Genomic DNA, 11,216 nt, shown 5'->3' with positions numbered 1-11,216 from the left:
TAAAATTATATTAAAATGTTAATGACATTTCATTATAAAATGATATATTAAAAATTAAGGGGCTTCCCTGGTGGCACAGTGGTTGAGAATCTGCCTGCCAATGCAGGGGACACGGGTTCGAGCCCTGGTCTGGGAAGATCCCACATGCCGCGGAGCAACTCGGCTCGTGAGCCACAGTTACTGAGCCTGCGCGTCTGGAGCCTGTGCTCCGCAACAAGAGAGGCTGCGACAGCGAAAGGACCGCGCACCGCGATGAAGAGTGGCCCCCACTTGCCGCAACTAGAGAAAGCCCTCGCACAGAAACGAAGACCCAACACAGCCATACATACATACATACATACATACATACATACATACATACATACATAAAAAGAATGTAAGCAGACAAGAATAGCATTAAAAAAAAAAATTAAAATTCTGCTTGACAGATATTTTGACATAAAATTTAATTTAATATTATTAGTTTTCTAAAGTATAGGTTTCATTTAAAAATTATAGCAGTATACCAGTGACCAATGAAACTGGTAAATTCCTGACTGCATTAGTTGGCTAGGGTGTCATAACAAAGTACCAAAGCACCGAAGACTGCGTGGCTTAAACAGAAATTTATTTTATTACAGTTCTGGAGGTTAGAAGTCTGAGGTCAGGGTGTCGGCAGGGTTGGTTTCTTCTGAGGTCTCTCTCTTGGCCGGTAGATGGTCATCTCCGTCTTCACGTGGACTTCTCTCTGTACTTGTCTGTGTCCAGATTTCCTCATCTTATAAGGACACCAGTCATATTGGATTAGGGCCCATCCTAATGACCTCATTTTACTTTAATTACCTCTTTATAAAGATTCTATGTCCAAATACAGTCACATTCTGAGGTACTAGGACTTAGAACTTTGCAGTGCTCCTAATGTTTGTGTCCCCCCAAATAATTTGTTGAAACCTAATGCCCACTTGTGATGGTATGAGGAGGTAGGGCTTTTGGGATGTGCTTATAGGTCATGAGGGTGGAGTTTTCATGAATGGGATTAGTGCTCTTATAAAAGAGACCCCACAGAGATCCCTTACTCTTTCTGCCACATGAGGTGATGGCGAAAAGACACAGTCTATGAACCAGGAAGAGGGCCTTTAAACTAGACACCAAATATGCCTGCTAAACTTCCCAGCCTCTAGAACTGTGAGAGAGAAATTTCTGTTGTTTATAAAGCACCCAGTCTCTAGTGTTTTGTTTTGGCTGCCCGAATAGACTGAGACAGACTTCATCATATGAATTTTCAGGGGATGCAACTCAGCACATAACACTAAGCATTAAACTGTTAAACTGAAATAAATTAGTAGTAGTATATAGATTTAGCCTTTGGTGAGTTTTAGATGTAAATTTGACTCCATCACTATCAATTAATTATTGAATACCCAGTTGCATAATGCTATACTCAAGTTTAACATAGCATCATAGGTAAGAGAATTTAAATTGGAATCCTTACTAGGCAACTTACTGGTGATGTGACCTTTGGCAAGTTATTCTTCCTTACTTACGTCTTTTACCTTATCTTTATAATGGGAATAATAACACCTACTTTATTGGCTGTTATAAGGATTAAATGAGATGGATATATCATATAAACTAAGTGCTTATTAATGTCAGCTGCTGTTATTAATTAATGTTATTGTTGGTCCAAAGGGAGAATGTACTGAATTGTGACCAGAGACAATAAGCAAATGCAGATTTGACATTTAAAAAATGTAAAACAATACCATTTTTCATCCAGTAAATTATTGTTTGGTTTGGGAAATGTAGTTTATTTAATAAAAATCATGTAGACATGTAATTAATTTTTTTTAATGACAGGTAAACTTTTAAAGATTTGTCTTTCTGATATGACAAATGTTGTAATTTCTAAGAGTGTAAAGAGATCACAGGACCAAGAAGTTTGACAACCACTGGTGTATTTATTATGTTTTGTAAATTGACCATAGTTATTCATACATTCTTCTGTTAATGAATTTTATATGGTTCCTCCTTTTTTACTGTCACAATCAGTACTGCCATATGTACATCCCTGTGTGTGTCCCAGTGTGCATAGATATGAGAGTTTGCCTAGGTAGGGAATATACCTAGGAGCAGAATTGCTGAATAAAAGGGCATATGCAACCTCAATTTTCTACAGCAAGTAAAGGTGAAAATACCTAGACTCCACAAATAATAAAAAAGGGGAATTAGCAGGGCTTGGACAGAGTGACAGGTAACTGTAAAACGTACCAAGTGCAGCCAGGGAGGTAGGAGGAAAATAGGGAAGAGCAGTATCTGAGATTTGTTTTTATTGAATATAATTTGGGGAAAGAAGTGCAGTGGGCCCTGTCTGCCTGCCTTCATTTCTTTTCTGCAGACCTCGCACCTGGCTTTTATCCACTTGATCCACTTCTGGGGATTAGTGGTGTCAGCAGCCAGTTGTGGGCCTTTTTGGAGCAGCTGGGAAGTTAAGTTCTTGTTGCTTGTTCATCTTTAAAGCTTTGTTTTGAAGTCCCTGTCACCTAGTGCCTGGGCAGCTTGGAGTCACCATCTGAATGCCATTCGTCTTCCTAGTCCTTACTAAGTGACTATTCAGATCAGGAATTCCATGGGCGAGGCCTGACTGTAGAGGCCCCATTAGCTGGTGCCAGTAGTGTAGCATGGCTTTGAGATGGGAAACCATTCTGCTTCCTGTCAGGTATTCAGTGCGACCCCCTGTGCCTCCTGTCCCACAGGCTTCTCCTAGCTCTGTGATGGAGCTGAAGCAATGTCCAGTTTGACCCTTAAGCTTTATCCCACCATCAGGGGTTAAAGTTTCCTGAAGACAGTAGTTTTAGTTCCCATCATCTTTGTATACCCAGCATAGTGCCTATCACAGAATGCATACTCAAGTGTATGAATGAGGGAATGAATTAAGGGTATTTAAATATATCAAGGCCATTTAACTATTCTGTTAGAACTGCTGTTATATAAACTGGTGAGGAACATGTTCAAAAAGGTTTTTTTCTCAGTAATGCAATCTAGGATTCAGCCTTTTAAAGCATCAGTAATGCAGAATTATGGCATATATTTAACACTGACATTTTCATAATAAACTTTTTTCTCTTTTTTGGTGCCAAGTATCTATTCAAAAGTCTTGGCCTGGTATGTTAAGCAAGATGCAGTCAATTTGGACTATCTGAAAGTGAGCTTTCTCTGATTTAAAATGCAATGTGAACATGTATTTTTGGGAGAGGTGGCCAGATCTAACATATAGTTAACTTTAAAATAGAAATTCACTTGCTGTATAGCAACTTCTTAATCTCTAAAGGAAGCAGGTTTTTCAAGCATGTTTTTTTTTTAAATATACCGCATGTTATGAGCTTTTTCCAGCCTCTGTTTAAAAAAACAAAAAACAAAAACAACTTGCTGTAGTCTGAGTTTAGTAATTTCCACATGATGCATGGTTTCTTCAAGGACACAAATTTAAAGAAAAAAGGGACCCATAAATTGTCTCAGAATGAACTCTTTTACTAGTAACCAGACAGGAGTTTACTAGGCCATGATTAAAGACAATTCATTTACTGGTTTTTGGTGCATGTTGTAAATCTCTAGAAAATATTGCTTACAAATAGTCCCGTGTATGTTTGAATTTATTATGTGAAAACGATATGAGCGGCCATTTGTTGAGCTCTTATATCCCCTACCTAGGATTATTAGGTTGTATTAGCTTCGTTCTATAGGTAAGGAAATCCAGGCTCTGAGATAGTACTCATATCACTCACAAGGAAGTGTTAGAACCATAAATACCACAGACCTGTACGGCTCCAAAGCCACTGATATTAGGAGCATATGTAAAATAATAACAAAAAGAACTGGTGGTGTTTGTGATCAAGCGTGACCGTCACCGAAGCCGAGTGTCCTAGGCTAAGTATTGTGTCTGGTATACATTAGTGATTAGCCGGGTAAACACTGATTGAACTGAATTAGTTTGATCATTTTACCCTTTGAACTTGTCTTCGGGATGAGAAAGGGGTTTTTGTTCTTGGTAACAGCTTTGAGGTATAACGGACATACAATGAATTGCACATACTTAAAGGATACAATTTGACAAGTTTTGATATATGTGTACAACCGTGAGACCACCACCGGGGATGGGGAAATTTAAGGGCTGCAAATAAAGATCTTAATTCGGCTTCAAGAGGAACACGTGACGTGGTGAATATATGCGAATGGGGAGGTCTGACGTGAATCTAGAGGTCGGCTCTGAGCTCCCTACCTGACGGCAGGGTCATCTGGCGGTTCTCCCTCCTTGGGTTAGTCTCGGGGCTACCCCGCTCATGCTTGGGACGCAGGCCTAGCTGGTGTCCGACCCTCGACCCGGTTTCCCCGCATTTCCCTAATCCGACTTCAGAACCTATCTGGGAGGAGCCCAGCTCCCAGGTCCGCACTCGCACCCAAGGAAAGAAGCGCGTCAGCCCGGGACTCCAGAGGGCCCCGCCTCTCGAGGCCATCCGGGGCATTTTGGCTCCCGGCGAGCAGCGCGCCGCCCGGGGGGCGGGGCAGTAGAGCGGGTTGCCGGGAAGGCGGAAGTGCGGGGACTTCCGGTCGGCGTGAGCAGCGTGCCGTGTCTGAGTTTCTGGGTGTCCTCAGGTGAGTCCTTTTTACCAACCGGCTCCAGTGGGGCGTGGGACTTGGGACTCGATTCCGGCGCCCGTGGAAAGACTCTCAAGCCTCGTCCCTCTCTGGCAAGGTTGAGCCCGGGCCAGAGACGCAGGCCTCCTTTAGGACGAGGGTCTCCCGTTGTCTTGGTGGTCCTGGTCGGGCTTCCCGGTGCTCTGTGGGAAGTGGAGTTGTCCTTAGTGGTTCAGCCCCGCTCAGGGCTGTGTACCGCAACCCTTCTCTCCCAGCCCCTCGCAGGGCTTGCGTTGTTGTACACACGGGACAGAGTGAGTTTGTGATTGCTGCCGTCCAGAAATGTTACTTTGCCAGTCGTCCGTTTAACAAATGTTTGCTTAAACTTTACTGTGTGCACAGTGCTACGCACTGGGGGATCCAGTAGCGAACAAGACCTATTTATCCCTTGCCTTCGTGGAGCCCACAGGCCACCGGGAATGACAGAAAATAAACTTAAGAATTTTAGATTGTAACACGTATTAAACAGGAAAGAAAAGGATGAGGTGGTAGAGAATAAAAGGAGGTGAGCTTACAGGAGTCAGAAAAGCTGTCTCTGAGGTACTGAAGTGAAGGATAAGTTCCCAGGCAAAGGGACGGCAAATGTAAAGATACTGAAGTCAACGTCATTTGGACATTTTTCTTTTTCTTTTTTTTTTTTTTCAAAATAATGTCTTAGTGATTAACTGCCTATTGATGTGTAATTAACACAACAAACTGTACATATTTAAAGTGTGTAAGATATATCCATGTATACTCACACACAAACATAAGTCTGTCAGCACAGTCGAGATGATGTTATAAGTCATTCCCATGAGCGTCCCTCTAAACTGTTTATAATCCCTATAATCCCTTCCCAGCCCTCATCACATCCCCACACTGTCCCTCGGTTGTCATTGATTGGACTTTCTTCAGATGTAGTTGGTGCTTGAGGATGGGGTGGAGCATGAGATAAGAGTTAAAGGAGGCAGGGGCCAGGTCACCAACACCCTGTAGATCTTGAATATATGAGTTGGAAAATCATTAATTCCAAGAAAGACAGTGTCTGCTCTTTAAGTTTTTAAAAGCTCACGTTGGCCACCTTCTGAGGGATGGGCTGGGACTGAGGGGTTGAGGGAAAGCAAGAGTAGAAATAGACAAGTTTAAAATAGCTAGATTGATTTGAGGGGGTGGATAATGAGGAAAATTGGGGTGGGTGGGGTCGCCTGTAGGTTTGGGGGAAATCAGGATTCAGTTAAAAGATTTATAAAATATTTTGTGATTTTTAAGTTGTTGCATAAATGTAAGGTGATGGCACTCTTTGCATTTGGGGGGAAATTAAATTTCTGCATCTTGTATGGAAACTACAGGAGCTTTCAGCATTGGCTTGACTCACAGTGTGCCAGTGGCCACGGGGAGTTTGGTTTGGTGTTCTTAATTGTTATTTAGTGGCTGTATATGCCACGTTGATCCTCACATAATTTGCACATTATGCCATCATAAATCATGAACAGAGTGAAGAGTTTACTTTCCAGTTGTTCATGTTCTGCAGAGATGCCTTTTGACCTGGTTTTCCAAGGATTTGTTTTTTTGATAGTAAATAGTTGCTTTTGAAAATGTAATTTTTTAGCTTTCCAGGTAAAATATGGCTAAAAGTTTACGGAGTAAGTGGAAAAGGAAGATGCGTGCTGAAAAGAGAAAAAAGAATGCCCCAAAGGAGCTCAGCAGACTTAAAAGTATTCTTAAAGTAGATGGTGATGTTTTAATGAAAGATGTTCAAGAGATAGCAACTGTGGTGGAACCCAAACATTGTCAAGAGAAAACGCAATGTGTGGTGAAAGATGAAACAGGTGAGTTTATGTGTTTCATTTAAAAAAAAATTATATCAACTTCCTTTTGTGGCTCTTTTTCCCTTTTTCACTGTCTTCCATTCTTTCTCACACTTGCTTCCCTACAAACGTCCTGCCATGCCCACATAATTCTTTGGAGGTGCTACTAGAGATTCTATGCTAAGCTATTTTGAAGCCACCTCATGTGAGTAGGTATGTTTTGGATTATTCAGAGAGGGCCTTTTGTGCTTATACGATAGCCTAAGTGTCCAGAAATAGACAGTACTACAGAAGTAGACAAACCTAGACACACTCTCGTTGGGAGGGTACACAGGAGTCAAGAACTAGGCAGGATAGGAGGAGGTCTTTCTTCATTTTACCCTTTGCAAGATCTAGGTTCCATTCTGAGAGTCCTCTGCCCTTATATTATTATCCTAAAGATTAGTTTCCCTGTATTTGATTTTGACAGATTCTAGGTACGTCTGTGTTTTAATATAGTCTAAAGTTGGAGGCTGTATATAATGTGTATAATAGTCATTATTCTCAATCCCTCTTTCCTTTATCCCCCACCTGTAAACCATTAGCACATCTTTTTGACTATCTCCAAAATACATTAGGAATCTATCCATTTTTCTCCTACTTTCATGCTTTCACTTTAATGACAGTTATCTCTTGCCTGAACCACAGTAGTAGCCATTTTACCTCTCTGTTCAGCTTTTGCTCATTTCTGATTCATTTTTGACATGTCACCCAGTATGATCTTTTTAGGATATAAATCAATTATGTCATTCCCATGCTTAAATCACCTCATTATATTTCCATGTGCTTACCACAGCCTGCCTGGTCCTACTTAATCTCGTTCCAGTACTTCTCTTTAAAAAGGCTGTAACCACAAGCTGAAGTTTGCTTTGTCATTCTCCCCTCAACAGAACATTGAGAACTCCATGAGAGCAAGGAGCTTGTTTAGACCACTGTATCCCCAGAACCTAGAACAGCACCTAAAATAATCATTCAGTGACCAGTTATTGAAGGGCTAATGTATATCAGGCACTATTCTAGGTACTGAGGCAACAATGATGAATAACAGAAATGACCTCCATCCTAGTGGGATTTACATCACATTGGAGGAAACCCAAAGTAAACCAGATAAATGAACTAATATAATATGTCAGGTAGCAGAGTCCACAGAAAACCTGTATACCCTGGTAAGTTCCCAGAGAGGGACATTGTGGACATGTCCTTCACAATAGATAAGGTTGGTGATAGATGGACCACAGCATGGCTGTGCTGAGCTTCCTGCTAAGTCTTCCGTTAGAAGAGCTGGATACCTGAGTGTGACCTGGATAAGAAAGTGTGGCAGCCCCAGGATATCCCGGTCTGTTCTGTCATGAAGCTTGCTGCTTACTGCTGTTCCTCTTCCAAGTACTCTTCGTTGGAAGTGGCCAGTCATTCCTAATAGGTTATTTTCTTCTAAGGCCTGTCCATTAGAAGCGTGGGTGCACTTTTTATTGACGCAACAATTTTATTTAGCTCAAGAAAGCACCTAATCCGAGGAGTGTTCTCATAACTCGCATGTTTTCAGAACCATAAACTTACCCCTAATGCGGTAATTCAAACCCATATCTCCTAAATGTTTCCTATTTAACTTTCACTGTTGGAAAGGACAATCATAACAATGTTCTCTTTTTTTTTAATTTATTTGTTATTGAAGTATAGTTGAATTACAGTGTTGTATTAATTACTGCTGTGCAGCAGAGTGACTCAGTTATACATATATATACATTCTTTTTCATATTCTTTTCCAGTATTGTTTATCACAGGATATTGAATATAGTTCCCTGTGCTATACAGTAGGACCTTGTTGTTTATCCATTCTATATATCATAGTTTGCATCTGCTAATCCCAAACTCTGACTCCTACCCTCTCCCAATCCCCTCCTCCTTGGCAACCACCAGTCTATGTCCCTGATTCTGTTTCTGTTTCATAGATAGGTTCATTTGTGTCATATTTTAGATTCCACATATAAGTGATATCATATGGTATTTGTCTTTCTCTTTCTCACATACTTCAGTTAATATGATAATCTATAGTTGCATCCGTGTTGCCACATATGGCATTATTTCGTTCTTTTTTTTCTTTTTTATGGCTGAGTAGTATTCTGTTCTATATATGTACCACATTTTCTTTATCCATTCATCTGTTGATGGACATTTACGTTGTTTCCATGTCTTGGCTATTGTGAATAGTGCCACTACAAACATAGTGGTGCATGTATCTTTTTGAGTTATAGTTTTGTCTGGATATATGTCCAGGAGTGGGATTGCTGGATCAAATGGTAATTCTATTTTTAGTTTTCTGAGGAACCTCCATACTGTTTTCCACAGTGGCCACACCAACTTACATTCCCACCAACAGTGTAGGAGGGTTCCCTTTTCTCTATACCCTCTCCAGCATTTGTTATTTGTAGACTTTTTAATGATGGCCATTCTGACTGGTGTGAGGTGGTACCTCATTGTAGTTTCGATTTGCATTTCTTAATAATTAGCAGTGTTGAGCATCTTTGCATATGCCTATTGGCCATCTGTATTTCTTCTTTGGAGAAATGTCTCTTTAGGTCTTCTGCCCATTTTTTGATTGGGTTGCATAACAACATTCTTTAGAAAGTTTCTTAGTGACTAAATAGATGATGCCTCTAGTTCCTCACAGATACTTTTTATGTCTTTCATGGTTGTGGGAACACATTGCATCATGTGTATGATTCTACTGAATGTGCTGTAAGGAGTTTTTTGAGTGTTAGTCAAAGATCATTGCACAAATAAAGGAATTTATTTTTTATTTTTTTTCCTTTTGTAGTTTCATGCCACTTTTAAGTTGTGTCCTCATTGCATTAATGTGCTTTTTCATGGGGTTGCATTCGTGAGTATTAATAGTTTTTCCATTTTTTAATTCAGATGACATGAAAATGGAGACTGATATTAAGAGAAACAAAAAGACTCTTCTAGACCAGCATGGGCAGTACCCCGTATGGATGAACCAGAGGCAAAGAAAAAGGCTGAAAGCAAAGCGAGAGAAAAAGAAAGGAAAAAGCAAAGCAAAAGCTATCAAGGCAGCGAAGGGTTTGGCCTGGTAGACCCTTAAAAACTTGAAAAATGCCACATGGGACAGGTCTTTGATTAGAATGTATACATTGATTTCAGCTTCCACCAAATGGAAACTGTTTCCATTTTTTAACTTGGCCTTTTTCTTCAATTCAAGCCCAAGGTAACTCCTCAAATTTGTCTTGGTAACTTGAATAAAATATTTTCTTTGATGAATGAAAGCTACACTGATATTTTAATTGAATGCTATCCAATATGCAGGGATTATCAGACATCAGAATCCTCTCGAGTATTAATGTGGTTGTAATCATTCAGTCTTAGGAAAGATGAAACATAATATTATACTGACAAATTTGAGCTAACTCAGATTTAAAGTAAATTATATATCATGTGAAAATATGTCAGTGGATCGTATAAGCAGTACTTGTTTGGAGTTTTGATTTTGTGTAATTCAGAATAAAAGATACTCTGTCTAGATCTTGAAGATCTGTTCTTTCATATATCCTTAAGGTTTCCTAGTAGTAGAGAAGACCAGATTCTTCAGTTAAATTTTTTAAAAATTTTAAATTTTTGGGTGGAATATTGACATGTGCAAATTATTATGCTCCATCTTTTTAGGAGATTAGAAGATCCTGGGAACTAGTTTAATATGCTTCAGTTTTTATATTCTCAGAGTATGATTCTCAGAATTAGCTTTTCTGGATGTGTGGTGAAAAAAATATATTACATGGTCATTAAGTTTGGGAAATGCTACATACTTGAAGATTCAAAAACAATATTAGCTTAGTACAGGCATATCTCGGACATACTGGACATTCAGTTCCAGACCACTGCAATAAAGTGGACCACATCAGTTTTTGGTTTCCTAGTGCATATAAAAATTACGTTTACAATATACTGTAGTCTATTTTACAATAGCATTGCATGTAAAAAAACGATATACATACCTTAATTAAAAAATAATGCTGTTGGAAAAATGGCGCTGATAGACTTATTTGACAGAGTGTTGCCACAAACCTTCAATTTGTAAAAAAAAAAAAAATGCAATATGTACAAAGCGCAATAAAACAAAGTATGCCTATATAGTCATATAGAGATCTAGCAGACTTTTCCAGGTGCTAGGGACCCAGGGAACAAGACGAGGTGTCTGCCCTCATGGGTATGTACTCAGAAGAGGCTGTTAGCTTCAGAGAAAACCAAGTTAAAAGTGAGACCTAGTGGAATAAGGTCACTTAGGCATCAGGTCACAAATTTTGTACTGGGCACACAGCTACGCTGGGACACAGTATAGAGATAAATAGGACAGGACCCAAATCTTTTAGGAGATTTGAAGCTGAAATTTAATGCTAGTAAAATCTCAGGATTATTTTATATAATAGGCTTTTGTCAATCTATTCAGTGGTTAGTTCACCAAAAAGTTAGTGGATTATTTTTACATACTTAAGGAAGCTAAAAGAAGATGTGAGTTGGAAAGTTCAAAAAAGTTCATGGCCTTTTTTTGCCTTTTGGTATAATTTTGAACAACAGAGTTTGTGAGGAAAAGGCAAATACATAAATGTTTATTCATGAAATAAAAATTTGCTAACATTATCTAATTAAGCCATGATAATATCAGCCTAAATATACCAGCTGTTTCCTTTTTTTTTCCCCATCATAGGA

The 11,216-nt window shown here is 39.5% G+C and overlaps 1 protein-coding gene across 2 annotated transcripts; it reads left to right on the top strand.

Moving 5' to 3' along the window:
• The first annotated feature begins 4,480 nt into the window (after nucleotides 1-4,480).
• Nucleotides 4,481-10,034, top strand: LLPH (LLP homolog, long-term synaptic facilitation factor). 2 transcript variants are annotated; one of them, XM_082351314.1, is made up of 3 exons: nucleotides 4,481-4,629; nucleotides 6,260-6,479; nucleotides 9,411-10,034. In XM_082351314.1, exons 2-3 carry the CDS (start codon nucleotides 6,275-6,277, stop codon nucleotides 9,587-9,589), a joined length of 384 nt encoding a protein of 127 aa, XP_082207440.1. In that variant the 5' UTR covers nucleotides 4,481-4,629; nucleotides 6,260-6,274; the 3' UTR covers nucleotides 9,590-10,034. The 2 variants fall into 2 exon arrangements, with proteins under 2 accessions (XP_082207440.1, XP_082207441.1); XM_082351315.1 differs by having other exon boundaries at nucleotides 4,535-4,629; nucleotides 6,268-6,479.
• Nucleotides 10,035-11,216: the final 1,182 nt, after the last annotated feature.

The sequence above is a fragment of the Balaenoptera borealis genome (assembly GCF_965194805.1).
Source record: "Balaenoptera borealis genome assembly, chromosome: 13".
NCBI classification, from domain to species: Eukaryota; Metazoa; Chordata; class Mammalia; order Artiodactyla; family Balaenopteridae; genus Balaenoptera; species Balaenoptera borealis.
Note: the sequence above shows the minus strand (reverse complement) of the source record. Positions and strands in the feature narration are given on the sequence as shown.

Coding starts and splice junctions, on each gene's coding strand:
- LLPH (XM_082351314.1), top strand. CDS start 6,275: ATGGCTAAAAGTTTACGGAGTAAGTGGAAAAGGAAGATGCGTGCTGAA. Junction 6,480..9,410: donor TGTGGTGAAAGATGAAACAG/GTGAGTTTATGT, acceptor TTTTTAATTCAG/ATGACATGAAAATGGAGACT.